At 45.5% G+C, this 15,967-nt stretch overlaps 1 protein-coding gene across 2 annotated transcripts; it reads right to left on the reverse strand.

Annotated features, from left to right (window-relative positions):
* Positions 1-1,329: 1,329 nt before the first annotated feature.
* Positions 1,330-15,900, reverse strand: rps6ka5 (ribosomal protein S6 kinase A5). 2 transcript variants are annotated; one of them, XM_088356488.1, is made up of 18 exons: positions 15,553-15,900; positions 13,314-13,385; positions 13,003-13,221; positions 12,820-12,935; positions 12,638-12,739; positions 12,252-12,335; positions 12,052-12,155; positions 11,811-11,961; positions 11,451-11,612; positions 10,301-10,426; positions 10,032-10,165; positions 9,857-9,950; positions 7,720-7,890; positions 7,369-7,560; positions 6,805-6,964; positions 6,502-6,665; positions 5,925-6,266; positions 1,330-5,089 (listed from the first exon to the last, which is right to left on the reverse strand). In XM_088356488.1, exons 1-17 carry the CDS (start codon positions 15,620-15,622, stop codon positions 5,961-5,963), a joined length of 2,427 nt encoding a protein of 808 aa, XP_088212614.1. In that variant the 5' UTR covers positions 15,623-15,900; the 3' UTR covers positions 1,330-5,089; positions 5,925-5,960. The 2 variants fall into 2 exon arrangements, with proteins under 2 accessions (XP_088212614.1, XP_088212613.1); XM_088356487.1 differs by having other exon boundaries at positions 1,330-6,266.
* Between the last annotated feature and the right edge of the window lie 67 nt (positions 15,901-15,967).

Consider the following 15,967-nt stretch of genomic DNA (forward strand, 5'->3'; position numbering starts at 1 on the left):
TTTCAAATTCTATCTCAAACCAGAGTTAGCGTTTTCAAAAGTTTCTCCCTCTACTCACTACCCATATAGATGTTTTTTCCCTCTTTTGAGATGAAAGCATAACATATGGACTTGTCATGGAGAGCATGTCGAGGGGAAAAAACACTTAGCTTGAGATGAAGTAGGCTGCTGAATAAAATCACGATTAACCCAATGCATTAACCCGACCGGGCGGGCGTCCTCGTTACGCCACGCATGTGGCTGCCCGAGGTCTTTGCAGATCCATATCACTTTGGCTTCCAGGAAATACAATTAGATGGATGCGCGCACCTTCGACCCCCGCCGCCCTCCTTCGAAGACGTACTGTCATGGTAACCAGCTCTTTGCACAAAGCTGCATATATACCTTGATGTATGCGTGTATTATTAGTAGTAGTAGTATTACATGCCGCACACTAAAGAAATAAGACCACAAAGAAGGATTTTTATATGGATTATTTTTTGATTTATGTAAATTTCTGTAAGCTTTTTCATGTTTTTTGTGTGGATTTTTTATGTGAATTTGTGATTTATTTATGTGATTTTTTTGAGAGTTTGATTTGTTTTGTTTTTTTTGTTACTTGAGCCTTGATTAGCTAAAACTCACAACAACAACCAATGATGGTCATGTTTTGTTTGTCGAAGGGTCTGTTGGTGTCGCCAAGGCAACGACGGTCTGTGTGGGAAGTAGTCTAAACACAACAGTGGGCAACTGGCTCAAGGTGACCGAGATGGTGACCGAAACAAATGCTAGGCGGATGATGGGGACTGACTCTTCCACCATGCTCATCCTTCATGTTTCACCCCTCTTCCTCGCCTTAGTCAAATTCCTGCACTCACTTTGCTGAGGATGCCCAGTTAATTAAGAAGACATTGTTGCCGCCCCTCTGGGTTTCCGTCCATGTAAGGGGCCACCCAGGAGCCCAGCGCCATGGCCCACCCCCCTCCTCTTCCTCTAAAGACGCTTCATTGGTGGCCCCCAGGAATGCCAATCGCTTTGGGGTGAGTGAGAAGGGGAGTGGGGAGGGGGGGGGGGGGGCAATACCAGTCAGAAATTGGAGGGGCAACAAAAGGAAACGCTTAACTCCCGTGGAGCAGCAAGCACTTCAGTGTTGTCTTCGGGAGACCCCCACTCCATCAGATCAACATCACCAATAATTTTTAGCATTTTGTATCTCTTAAAATGGGGATGATCATACTTCTCGCACACCATGTTTGTAGCATGAACACAATTGAGAACCCACGTGTACATAAGATGAATTTAATTGCTGTGAAAATAACAACCATATAAACGACGAATAGTACAAGTTGGTAAACACGAAGAAAGATTTTATTGTGACATGACAAACAAATAGTTCCCGGGGACCTTAAAGGTCTAAAATAAATATAAATATCTCACAATGGTCAGGGAAGAAGACTACAACTGCAGACAACCAACCGATCAGTCAACAATTATTACAGTAGTTTTCTCATTTTCATTATTTTTTCTTTTGTTTCAAACTAAGAACAAAGAAAGTAGCTTGAATAGGATGGTTTGGACTTAAGCTTGACATCCTTCCGCGTGTGCTTTGCTGCTATCTGGCGGCCGCTAACTATAACAACACGCCTGGGTACTTTATTATTTTTTTTGAAGCAGGTTCTGTACCCAAATGAAAACACAACAAAACAAATAAAGCAAATGAGCAAATAAACATACAATTAGGTTCTTGAGAAGAATAAGACATCCGATGTACTTCCTCCCGTTAGGCTAAAGGCCTCAAATGATTCACAGTGGATGACAAGTTCGGTAAAGAAAGATGCAAAATCTCTTTGAGGAGATTCTCCTTGATGCAAATCAAGACGAACGTAACGGATAACAGATTAAAAACAAAAGTCGTCCGAGTGCAAAATGTCGCATCTCAAAGGGATTTACTGCTACAGTACGTTTTTTTTTTCTCAGTACATGTGGGAAGGGAACAACCAAAAAGGAAAACGGAGCAGCTGAATAGTTGCTTCCCAAGGGAATGTAGTAAGATTTTGTGCCTAAGTAGAGTCGTTTTTTGGGGGGGATACTTCAAAAGCCATTTTTACAGTGTCATTAAAATGTCAATGCAGTGCAGTGGAACCTTGTGATGATATTTGTGGGATATTTCTGAATTCTTTTCTCAAACTTGTTTTAACATCAGACAATTACATATTTTATCTACTTTTTGGCAATGAAGGGTCCATTTCGTGTTTTTGCATCTTATACAGTTTTTCAAATTCTCAATTTTCATCTTAAAAATATAGTTATGATTAAATTTAAAAGTACAAAAAGTGATGATAATCAAAGAACAAGAAATGGACCCATATGAAAAAAAAATCCACGAGCGTGAACTGTGCAGCAGTTAAGTGTAAAAGTGTTAAAACCATTATAAATGTTACTTTAACATATGTATTATAAATTGAAAAAAATAATGTAGTAATCCGAATTATGGAAAGAAAAAAAAAAGTATCCACCAGGTTTTCCAGTTTGCAGTGTTCAGTTTCTAACAAAATTTTCTGGTGTAGATACAACTGCAGGTGTCATTTATAGATAGGACCCCCCCTCCAATCCTAACCCTAACCCCCCCCTTTACAAAGCGCCAGTACGAAGCAGAGCAGCCACATGCTGGCGGTTGCCCTACTTGCGGCGGGTGAGTAAAACGTTTGTGATTTGCACGGCGTCTAAAATGTAGAAAAAAAATCTAAACAGCGCACTGCGTAGTTAGAACAAATAACTCAGTCAAGGATTGAAGTCTGTCTGCTAAATTGTAGGTGAAAAGTGTCTCCTCACATTTCAATTGGGGTGTGGTGAAAACAATCAATTTTTCCTTAAAAATATTGTATTTAAGATATTAACGGAATAGATTTATCGTGCATCAAATCTCATTTTAGAAATGGAGATACAAATGGTATCTCAACTTTGGGGTATCGTTGCAGCCGTACACTCACGAGAATTCCTCAACCTCGAAAATGTATGATTGAAATACCCGTGTGGAACAAAGGTCGTGAAGCTCATTCAGGCTACTTCAAGGGCAAAATCAAACGAGCGGGGTTTAAAGGGGGGGGGGGGGGGGGGGGGGCGACGGATATTGTAAACGACCTTGTGGACCTGCTCTTTCTGGAGACGCGCTTTTGGAAGATGGAAAGGAGGCTCGTGATTTGGCGCACATCAGCTAATAGTGGCTGGCTCCCACAGGGAGCCCGCGTTTCAATGTAGGACACTCTTCCTCTTTGCACCACTTGAGCTATTAATACACACAAACAAAAGAAGAAGGCTTGGTGGATTGGGGCGGGGGGAGGGCACTAAGTTGAAGGACAGCTTTGAAGTTGCTGCTGCTCCAAGGTAACCACGAATCCCACCTTTTGCGTTCCCATTGTGGACGACGGATGTGGTGCACTTTGGTTGCAGACGCGCTTAAAAGATCGGCGAGGACACCCCCCCAAAAAAGACATAAAAAGGGCGGGGGGTGCATAGTTTAAAGAAACGAGAGAACAGATTGGCGCAGTGGGACAAAACAGCGGTTTTGCATAATTCGCACGAGAGGAGAGATTGCGGAGGAGCTTCCTCGAGGTTATTATCAGCGGTACTATTGCGCTTTGGTTTTGCGGCTGAGTGCATCCGAACAGAAGACGGGGAGAAGCGACTCCCACTTAAGCGAAGCATAACGGGGCGAGATCACGCATGTCCACCGAACACAAGCGGCCACAAAACGGACACGAGGGCTGGAAACGGTTGGCATGCGCAAACACTTGATGTGACGTCACGGCGCTAATCGAGAAGCCGCTGTCGTAGCAGGTGTGCTTCGAGTGGCTTGCAATTGATGGTCCTAAAATGCTACTGCACGGAATTTCGGTATAGTTGTGTTGAGTAAACGTTTTCACGAGCTTGAATCTAACTAATCAAGTTGGCCTCAAAGCCACATTGTGATAAATGTGGCCGACTTGGCAAAAACGTCTTGGGTTTAGCAGGTATGCTATGGGAAGTCGTGTGGCATTGTGCGGCATTGCATCGCGTCATGTCACGTCGCGTACAGTCACCAAAACACACCACCGCATCCAAACTGGATCAGGGTGTGAAACTGAAAAATCCATAAACATTTTCGGACCACTAAAATCTCTTGAGGCAGGGAGATAATTTTTTCACCAGTCAGTCCTTATGTTGCGCTAACTAAAACTGTCAGTCCTTGCGCTGAGCTAACTAAAGTTGGCAACAATAGCAATATCAACTTTCACATCTATGTAACTTGTGTAAAATAGCTGATTTTGTAAACGCACATGATTTTTTTTTATTTTTCAGTACGTGACTGTTGCCTCGTGGAGGTACTTCGCTCATGCTCACGTAACATGCTACATTTCTAAGATTTCCGAGGAAAAAATAAATAAATAAACGACACCTACTGATCTGTAATTTGAAAATGTAATTGCTATTTTTTGGCACATTTATTTTATAAATCAGCACAAAAAGGAAGTTAACGGACGATTTGAGCCGCCTGCTTTGGGACTTTTAGCACACATCTGCTGCTATGAGATCGTGTGGCCTAGCAACATTTTTTGTACAGAGCCCCAGATGTGACTTGGAATTTAGTTCCCTAGTATTTTTGTTGTGCGAATGTTAAACCTAATTCGTGGCCACAGTTTACTGAGTCATGTCTTGTCTGGGGCTCCGCAGTTTTGTAGCGAATGGACAAATATAGCGTTCCGTTCAGTTGATTTTAAGTGCAGCGTTTGGAATGCAGCCACACTGATGCTAACTTAACTGACAAGAGTTAGCGTTGATGCTCTCTATAAAAAAGGGATCCTCCATTGACTACAAACTACTTTTTGGAAAAGGGTCTTTCCCAGCTTAGATGCTGTACACAAAATAGTTTTCTTTTAAAAGATTCACCGTATTCGCACGTTCCCTCGTCCGAGTCGTAAATAAGTTAACATCTCATCATGAATAATCTGCCGTACAAATGGAGTATAAATACCGTTCCCCACGTGACTCGCCCAAGACGACAGAAGTGGACCCACGATGCGGCCGAGCGTCGGCATTTCCTCTCTCGTGGCTTGGACTTTTCCCTTTGGACCTGGTGGGGGGACAGGGACCGGCACGTTAGACGGGGATGGAGGGGCTTACAAGATGGAAACGTCAGGAGCTGGGACAGGAGGGCAGCCCTTGTGTTTTTTTGTCTTTTTTTTTTTTTCACCGTGCCAGCTCCACTCCTTTATTGACACAGTGCGTGTGTTTATGTCAGTACATTTGTTTCTGTATGTCTGTTTTTATGTTCATGTGTCTGTGGTGTTACTTTTTTGCGTGTGAGTGTGAGAGAAAGTGTGAGACAGTGTGAGTGCGAGCGAGTGAGAAAGTGTGAGAGAAATAGTGAGTGTGACAGAAAGTGTGAGAGAAGGAATGAGACAGAGTGAGTGTGAGTGAGGAAGTATGAGCGACAGTATGACTGAATGTGAGAGAGAGAGAGAGAGAGAGAGAGAGAGAGAGAGAGAGAGAGAGAGAGAGAGAGACTGAGAGTGTGCGGAGTGTGAGCGTGAGAAAGAGAATGAGAGAGAGAGAGAGCAAGAGTGTGAATGAGCGAGAGAGAGAGAGGGTGGGTGAGAGCATGAGTGAGAGCGTGAGTGAGAGAGCGTGATGAGAGTGTGAGAGCGAGAGTGTGAGTGAGAGAGCTGAGTGAGAGAGAGTGTGTGTGTGTGCGTGTGTATGTCGGTGTGTGTGTATGTCGGTGTGTGTGTGTGTCGATGTGTGTGCGTATGTGCGTGTGTGTGTGTGTGTGTGTGTGTGTGTGTGTGTGTGTGTGTGTGTGTGTGTGTGTGTGTGGGAGTTTGGGCCCGGGGTCAAGAGCGGGACGAGCTATTGCTAGAGGAGGTTTGCTTGATATTGAGGTTGCCGCTCCTTGCTTGCATGCTTACCATGCAAAGAAAAAAAAAAAGGAGAAAAGATAGTCATCACTTCCCGTCGGAAAAGTGAAAGGCGGGAGGCTGCTCTTGCTGCTGCCCCGGGTCCGTTCCGGTGGGTGTGCCCACCGGAGTGGTGCCCGGCGTGCCCTCGGCGGGCCGGTGGCTGCCGTCGCCGCCCTCGGCATAGTTCTTCTCCTGCGACTGTGACGAAGAGGACGAAGAGTGGCTGCTCTCGCCGGAGCTGCTGCGCGTCTCAGTGCTGGTGCTGGTCTTCTTCATCTTGCGCCGCTTCGCCAACGGCGCTTTGTCCACCGTCTGCAGGCGAAAGCCTTCCCGCTTGCATTTGTTGAACGCCTGCCAAGCAAAAAGGGCTTCAGAGCATTTGGAACATTTAAATAAATTGATGTTTATTTTTCTAAAAGCAATGGTCAAAATTAGGGCCCGACCGATATGGATATTTTGAGGCAATTGGCATTACCAATTAATTGGCTGTTTATTTTGGTCAATGTCTGAAGGGCCATAATCAACCGATTTAATAGGCTAGCAGATTAATCAGTCATCTCCTTATAGAAGTGTGTATTCATCTTACGTTAAAGGTAGCTTTGACGTAGGTGTGGACTGAGGCGGTGGATGAGCCCAGGATGTCCGGCGTCATGAGCGGGTTGGAAGACAGCTGGCTGTCGTCCTGGAGCCAAGCATTGTAGCGGAGGCCACACATCTTGATCCGCTTGCTCGGGTCCACGGTCAGCAGCTCTGCAGGACCACTGACAGTTACTTGCCAGTTTTCCACGTTTGGTCATGTGACATTCAGAAGCAGGGCCACGATTGGGCAACTGTGATGTCATTTTTAGTCGACAGCAAGTGGAAGAACTTTGCTCTGGTCTGCTCTCACCTTGGATGAGATCTTTGGCCTGCTGCGACACATTTCTCCAGGCTTCGCTCTCAAAGGAGAAGTCTCCCTGTTTGATTTTCTTCATGATCTCCTCGGCGCTAGTGTGGGTCAGACTCTGCTCCTGACACTGGAAAGGCACCTGGCCGGACAGCATTGTATACTGCCAACGACATCAGAAAAATGCATACAATGTTAAATTTCATCAATGCAATTTTATTTTTAATGGATGCTCCGGTTTGCTGAGCGTGGTCTGAAATAGCCGCAAGCCGAAGCTGAGCTGCATATGCAGCAGAGGATGCGTCCTGCTATCCTCGTGTGAGCTCCCCTCCATTCGTCTCCAGATGAGTGCACTTTTCTGTTGTTGAGAGTTTTGATAATCATCGTTTCTGAAATAATTTTATTTCTTTACTTTGCTTTTAAATGTCTTAAATTCTTTTGCCCTTCAACGTTGTATTTTGTCTTTAAATGCTGTTTTGACACTATGTGAAGCACACTGTGGGATACAATTTGACAAAATGGGACTTAAAGAGACATTATGGATAGAATTGGCCATAGCGGACTCACCAGAATGACTCCCAGACTCCACAGGTCACACGACTCGTCGTAGCCGTCATACTTGAGTATCTCGGGCGCGGCGTACTGCAAGGTGAAGCAGGGCGTCTTGAGCAGTTGATTGTCCGGCGGCTTGAGGCGAGCGAAGCCAAAGTCGATGATTTTGATCTCGGAGCTCTCGCTCTCATCAGTGAAGAGCAGATTCTATGGAACGGTTACACCCACACACCCACACACCCACCCACACCCACCCATCCACCCAACACACACACAAACACACACACACACACACACACGGGGTCATTTGTCTTTTCCTGCTTGTTATAAAAACACCAAGTTGCATTCGCCGAGCATGCTGACTACCTCCGGTTTCAGATCCCGGTGCACCACGCCGACGTCGTGCATGTGGCTGACGGCGGACACCAGCTTGCGCATGATGCGACTGGCCTCCGTCTCGCTGAAGTGTCGCTTCCGCCGGATGCGCTCCAGCAACTCCCCTCCGCCAAGCAGCTCCAGGACCAGATATGTGTGCAGCTGCGACAAAAACAAAACAACCCCACCCCCCCAAAATAAGTTAATTCTGAACACATAATTTCCTTCTCAAAAAAAATTTTCTTTTTTTTTTTTTTTTATAGCCACTGTATGTGTTGAAAATTGTCGCTATAACTACAAACCGGATTCGGTTGAAGTTGGGAAATTGTGTAAAATATATAAATAAAAACAAAATACAACGATTTGAAAATCCTTCTAAACCCATATTCAATTGAATACACTACAAAGACAACATATTTAATGTTCACACTGATAAACTTAATTGTTTTTTGCCAAATAATAATTAACTTAGAATTTCATGGCTGCAACACGTCCAGTAGAAGTTGGGAAAGGTGGCAAAAAATACTGAGAAAGCTGAGAAAAGCTCATCAAACACCTATTTGGAACATCCCACATGTGATCTGGCGAATTGGGAATAGGTGGGTACCATGATTGGGTATAAAAGGAGCCTCCCCAAACATGCTCAGTCATTCACAAGCAAGGATGGGGCGAGGTTCCCCACTTTGCGTGAGAAAATAGTTGAACAGTTTAAGAACAACATTTCTCAAAGCAAAATTGCAAGGAATTTAGGGATTTCAACATCTACGGTCCATAATATCATCAAAAGGTTCAGAGAATCTGGTGAAATCACTGCACGTAAGCACCACGGCCAGAAACCAAGACTGAATGACCGTGACCTTTGATCCCTCAGACGGCACGGCCTTAAAAATCGACATGAGTGTGTGAAGGATACCACCAAATGGGCTTAGGAAAACTTCAGAAAACCACTGTCAGTAAATATAATTCGTCACTAAATCAGTAAGTGCGGGTTAAAACTCTACCATGCAAAGCAAAATCCGTTGATGAACAACATCCAGAAACGCCGCCGGGTTCTCTGGGCCCGAGCTCATGTAAAATGGACTGATGCACAATGGTCAAGTGTTTCAAAAGTTCAAAAGCCAGCATCTGTGATGGTATTGGGGTGCATTGGTTCCCGTGGCATGGGTGACTTACATTTCTGTGAAGGCAATATAAATGCTGAAAAGTACATACAGATTTTGGAGCAACATATGCTGCCATCCAAGTGACGTCTTTTTCATGGACGCCGCTGCTTATTTCAGCAAGATAATGCCAAGCCACATTCTGCACGTGTTACAACAGCGTGGCTTCGAAGTAAAAGAGTCCAGGTTCTCCCCTGGCCTCCTTGCAGTCCAGACCTGTCTCCCATTGAAAATGTGTGGCGCATTATGAAGCGTAAAATACGACAGGAAAGACCCCGGACTGTTGAACAACTGAAGCCGTTCATCAAGTAAGAATGGGAAAGAATTCCTCATGAGAAGCTAAGAGAATTAGTCTCCTCTCTTCCAAAACGTTTATTGAGTGTTATTAAAAGGAAAGGTGATGTAAAAGTGGTGAATATGCCCTTTCCCAACTTCTACTGCACGTGAAATTCTAAGTTAATTATTATTTGAAAAATAAAATAAAGTTCAGAGTTTGAGCATTAAATACGTTGTCTTTGTAACGTATTCAATTGAATATAGGTTGAAAAGGATTTTCAAATCATTGTATTTTGTTTTTATTTATATTTTAGACAATTTCCCATCTTCAACCGAATCCGGTTTGTAATCGGAAAGCAGTCATTTGTATTTTAAAGTGGTGATGTATTCTGTACTTGGAGGTTATGGCATTTCTGGTGAAATGTTTCCACATTTATTTTTAAGCCTCGTATTCATCTCACTGGATTCACGCAAGTGTGTCAAAAACAAGAAGCTCATTTGAGCGTTTTTTTGTCTAGCTGCTCTTTGGGGCACAATTAGTGAGTGTATCTAGGTCTGATTTTTTTTTTTTTTTAGGCCATGAAAGCATCTGTCGGGTTTTCAGCCTCTCGGTTAAGTAGGCCCCTTCACACAAATTAATGAGGGTATGAGCAACACGAGCTTTTCAAGTGCAGAAAGAGCGAGCCGGGCACCTGGTCATGGTAAATTTCGTGCAACTTGACAATGTTTGGGTGGCCGTCGCAGAGCTTCAGAGCCGCCATCTCCCGCTGAGTCTGTGCCTCCATCCTAGAAGGAAAAGGCAAACGAGAGGTGAAGCAACCACATTTAATTGTCAGAACGATTTTTTGACTTTCCTGAATTTCTTACCGCTTGCTGACGATCTTGACGGCATATTTCTGCCCCGTTTTCTTATGCGTGCAGCGCCTGCAGATGGAGAAGCTCCCCTCACCCAGAGCGCTGTCCTTAAGGTCCATCTCGTAGTTCGTGTAGAAAGGCGAGTCCTGCCGGGAGACAAAGCAAAGACAATTTCGAGAGAGAAAAATACAATGTCCACAAAATTTAATGTACTACACACAATGAAACCAGATTTTCTCATTTTTAAAACTCTTAATCATTTGTTGTTATTCCATCCCTACCTTCATCATAGCGCTGCGGGCCACTGCAACTGACCCAGGCCGCTCGGAGCCGCTGCACAGCTGGATGGGGTCGTCCATCACCGCGTTCCTCTTGAACAGGATGGAGGGGGCCATGAAGGAGTAGCCCTAAAAAACAAATAAACGCATGTGAGAAGGTTGATGGTATTAATGGTATTTTTCCAGACAACGTTTTGCTATGTTTGCATCTTCACACTGTATGTTCCAGCCAGTGACATTTTGACATTTCTGGTCTAATAATCACACCAATTCTGCACGGAAATTGTCCAGCTGTTCCTTTTTTGGGTCTTGTTGCTGTACCACTGCTTATTGTGAACAGACGATCGCTTAATTCCAACTGCGGGAATTCCGGAGCCCCAAGCACTGGCATTAATGTGAGTCGCGCACACACACAAAAAATTACATACATACACGCACACACACGCGCACAAGCACAGACACACACATGCGCAGCTGTGGCGCACACGAGCGAGCTGCAGCCAGGGATGGACGGAAGGACGGCTGTGTAAATGAATGCGATGCCCCAAATTGGAAGCTTGAAAATGTGATTGCTGTCAAAATTACAGCCTGCCGCTCTTAATGCAATTTTAATTCTGTTTTGTTCATGGTTGGTTGGGGTGGGGGGCACATGGTTAGACCCCTCCCCAAACAGGCGGAGAGCGCAAAACGCGTGCAATCAAAGACGGGAGGCGTGACTGCGGCAGACCCGTCGACGCTCCACGAGTGTCACCTTTTATTCCACCAGAGAAGCCGAGCTAATGCGTCTATTGATGGCGCCCCAGCTCGAGCACCCAGAAGGCAATCGAGAGTTGAAATTCCAACACCCGCACATCAGCTGGCGGCGGGGGAGTTGGGGGCCCGTCTTATGCTTCAAAGCCAAGCCATCAAAAATAGTCATTGGCATCTGCGGCTTCAATGGGGCAGACGTCGTGCGGCTGCAATTACGCCGATGAAAGGCTCATTGAGGCGGCGTGAAAGGCGACGGGCGCACACACACACGCGTGTTGACTTACAGCAACCTTTTGAGGACACTGATGTTTATTGGTTAACTTGCTGTCTTGATGAATGGGCTAACTCTAAACTCATGATACAAAAAGCACCACAAACTGCTCAATTGTGTTTGGTGTCCCACCTGGAAGATGCGGTCACAGTTCTGCGGAAGAGCAGCGGGCGAGTAGGTGGGTTCCATCTCCGTGAACTCCTCCGCAAAGTTGCTGACGTCCAGCTCGTCCCGGATGACCGGTTTGAACGGGGCGGGCACCTTTTTGCCCGCCAGGTCCTCCCAGTTGATTTTCTGGCCGGAAGAAAAACGTAGCAGTTCTGTGTAAGAGACTTAATCTGTGGATATTGTGATGCGTTTTCACAACTAATGGCTGAAAAATACACCCAAGATTATTCGCATATCTATATTGTTGATTTCACTTTTTGCACGGGTTCAACCTGTTGCATTGACAATCCCACTTAAATTTGGATGAATGATCCCAGCCCGGACCTGGTAAAACGGATGCTTCTTGACATTCTCCATCCCATTTGGACCTGAGCCGAGCCTCTTCTCTGGGTCTTTGGTGAGCAGCCGCTGGATGATGTCTTTGGCCAGCGGCGCCATATCTTTGGGGAAAGGAGGATCTTTTTTTAGAATCCTCCTGGGGCAGACGGAGCCAGACACATGTTTCAGTGCACAATACACGCACACGACCGATGAAACAAAAGTCAGACGATAAATAAATGCGCACCTGGCGATGTCCGTGTGCGAGTTCTCGTCGCCGTCAACGGTGAAGGGTGAGCCACCGGTCAGAAGCTCATACATCAAAACACCCAGACTCCACCAGTCCACCGCCTGCGAGGACACACGCACACACATTTGACGCAAGTGCTCTTGGCATGTGTGAGCATCAGTTAGCATAAATCATAGGCGTAAAAGTGACAAAGTCACCTTGTCATGTCCGGACTCGCCTCCTTCCACAATCTCGGGAGCCATGTACTCGATAGTTCCGCACACGGAAAACGCTCGATCCACCTGTTTCATTGGAAACAAACTGAATTTTACCTTTGCGAACAGCTGTTATTGCTCAGATTATTCAAGCTGCATTATTTCATTTTGTTTTTTTTTTGTGTTTATTGTATTATGTATATTGTACTCGTTAAAACATTTTATTAAATAAATAACAGTATATTGAACAAATGTATTACATTGATTATAATCGGTTGAGGACGAAAATAAAGACAAAATATTTTTTTCATGTCTAAGCTGGAGTGAATTTGACCGACAAAGTTCACTCCGGTTCAGACTGTAACGAGAATCATGGGCGGGAGACAAACCTGGTCAAACTCTTTACTTAGGCCAAAGTCTGTAAGGACGATGTGACCGTTTGAATCCAGCAAAATGTTTTCCAGCTTCAAGTCGCGGTACACAATCCCGAGCTGCAGTGGGAAGAGGCTTTAAGCGATGGCCACATACACGGCAGCACGGCAGCAGAGCGCAAGAGAGCGAGCGGCGTCACCTTGTGGAGGTGCTCCAGTGCCAGCACGATCTCGCCGCTGTACAGCGCCACTTCCTGCTCCTTGAATCGCACTCGCTGCACCAAATGTGTGAAGAGTTCGCCGCCATTGACGTAATCTGCACAAGACGAGAACAGCTCGAATTTTAGCAACCGTGGACAAAAGGGGCGAGTGCGTGGGCTCACCGAGGATGAGGTGCAGCTTGGTGTCGGTCTGGAAGGCGTAGTGGAGTGTGACCAGGTAAGGCGACTGGCGGATGTGCTCCAGCACCTGACGCTCGCTGCGCGTGTGCTCCGCCGTCTTGGCCTTTTGCACGATGGTGGCCTTCTTCAGGACTTTCATGGCGTACAGCTTGCCTGTGTCGTGGCCGCTCACCTTCCTCACCAGGAACACTTTGCCGTACGCTGGGGGAGGAGCAGTTGGCAAAAGGACAGGGGGACACAGCTTCAGCAGGCACACACAAAAATCAGCTTCACCACCAGTAAGGAGGACTTACCTCCGGTGCCGAGCACCTTCAGCAGCTCAAAGTTTTCTATTCCTACCCGCTCCAGGTGGCCCGTCAGGTTGGCTGTGAGGGACAGTAACACAAACCAAATAAATATGATATTGCTGTTACATGTACATCATGGTGAAAAGTATTTTTGGGAGAACTCGCTTTTATATAGTAGCCATTTTTAGGTCAAGTGGAAATATTTGAGACATTTCCAAAACGAGTCACAATGACCCACATTTCAGAAATGATCGTTTTGGCATGATCGAAAAGAGAATGATCACAGCTCTCTGACAATATGTCAATCGTTACATCATTATTACTCATTACATTATTTCCAAAGATAGCAGTCACACCTGTGTGTCTGTTATTCCACTCAATTGAACAACTATAGACCAATCAGAGGTCAGTATTTTGGGATCAACAGCTGCTATTCTACAGTTTGAGGGGATTGTTTACGGAAAATCCTGCGGATAAAAATGTAAAGGGCATGGTGAAGATCATGAGCAATACATTCCAAAAGTATCGTAGCTTGAAATGAATGAGTGGCTAACAAAAAGCGGCAGCACACGCACTGACAGCAGCCCTTTGGGCGTCTTCAGGGTTTGTTGACCTGCAAAAATATGCCCAATGTTAAAAAGGGGGGGGAGAACATGTTACATAAATAGCGGGCTTGTTCTTCACACCCACTGGAAATATACACGAGAGGAGGAGGACGCCACATTAAACAGGAGGAGGGTCATTAGCGTCCGTCTTTGAGGTCTTGAGCACGATGTCGACGCACAGCCGGATGATCGCGCTCGGTGTGCGTGGAAATGAATGTCTCTCACACCCGAGAGCAACTCAAGCGCCTGCAACTAGACATGACAAGGCTGGGAGGCCGTTCACCGACAAACGGCGTCGCCCCCCCCCCCCCGCCGACTACTGGGTCAGGAGTGTGCGTTGCATAACGGCGTTGTCGTGCTCACTCCGCTGAGGCCAAGTTTGATCTCCGTGTTTATTAATAGAGCCACGGCGGAGGTGCACGACCGAACACAACTTGCCGACTGCTCCTCAAAACTACGGCCGATCGATTTTTTTAGGCTAATGCTGATTCCAATATTTGGCAGGCTAAAATTCTGATAACCAATGATGAATTAAATATCCATCTATATACATAAAATGGAAAAAAAGAGCAATATTTTGCCAATTTTAAACGGGCTAATATCAGCTGATCTGTTAATCTTTCACTCTGATGCTCTTCATCGTGGTTATTGAAACATTTTTTTCTGTGAGATAAGAAAATGTAAATCGTTGGCTGATAGCCTATCGTTCTTCTTCTATGGCATCATTGATTAGCGATTGGAAAAGAAGCCAAAGGGGGATTACTGCCACCAAATGATATTTGTTTTTATTTCACTGTCAGGAAACCAACGTGAATTGATGGTGGCCAGGTATCGTGATGTTTACTGCCGCCACTTAGTGGTATAGGTCTAAATTCACTCCTATGCCAAATGTTTTGCCGTATCTCAAAAAATACCCAAATGGTATGTAACTAAAAAAAAAACGTAAGTAAGAGAACCCCTTGGGGAGATACAGAATCTGCTTTAAGGAACTCTTTCTTTAACACCCAATAGGCGAATCCGCCAGTGCCGAACCGTGAGGAGGCGGGGGTCCCCAGCATATATTAAAGCATACATGTATTTATTTCAAGTTTTGAAATACCAATTCTCCATGTTTCGTGTGCCTAAGGCAACTAAACTAATTCACGAAATATTCCGAGATATTTATTAAGGTAAATTATTCTGTACATAAACGTTTTTAAGCTAGGCACGTTAGCTTGGCTACGCTTTGACAGCTCGCCTGGATTTTGAGCCGCGTGACCGACCAACTGCTTAGTTTTGACGTGACTTCGCAGAGACAAGTGGGCGGGGAAGCTAATAACACGGTTAGACTTATTGCGACGAGAGTGTACGGTTTATTCTGGTCCAATGGCACGTCAAGTACCTGGGAAGCTCACATAATTGTTGTTGCTGTGGTGGGCCAAGTTAGCTTTGTTTATTAGCCATAGCACCGGAGTGACTTGACTTGGTTAGGAAACATTAGTCACCGACAGACAGCGCAGTTAGTAGGGAACCAGTCGCTCCGCTAACCCCTGCCTCTTCTTTTGCTCGTTGTAAGTGTCTCGAACGAATAGGACGACTCCCCTTTGACAAATGCACGGCATCCCAGCGAAAATATGCGCGTGTTCCCGCAGCTCTCTCACCGTTCTTGAGCTCGTGTTTCACCGTAAAGAGGTCGCTCTCTCTGGACGATCCCTCCTTCGGGGATGGCATTGTGATGATTTCTTTGGGCTCCAGTTCAGCTCAGCTCGGTGGTTCCCGGCTAGGCTGCGAGGCTCGATTGGCCGAAAAGCAAAAAATAAAAATAAATTAAAAAATTAATCCTTGATTCGAACTTAAAGGTTTTATCATACACGCCACCGACATCTTTACGTGCCCGTACGGTGACAAATATGCGGGCAGAACGTTATCACTTGGTCCGCCAACATGAAGCCAGCTCAGCCAGTCAGTCAACCCGTGGAAACACTACTTTGCCTCTACCTTCGCAACCAGGCAGCCCCTTGCTTCTCATTGGTGTTGCTACGTGAGATCCCACTCTTTGATTGGTTGTTCGAACGC

This window comes from Syngnathus floridae, chromosome 16 (genome assembly GCF_059516105.1).
Source record: "Syngnathus floridae isolate MCC-2025c chromosome 16, RoL_Sflo_1.0, whole genome shotgun sequence".
Classification (NCBI taxonomy): domain Eukaryota; kingdom Metazoa; phylum Chordata; class Actinopteri; order Syngnathiformes; family Syngnathidae; genus Syngnathus; species Syngnathus floridae.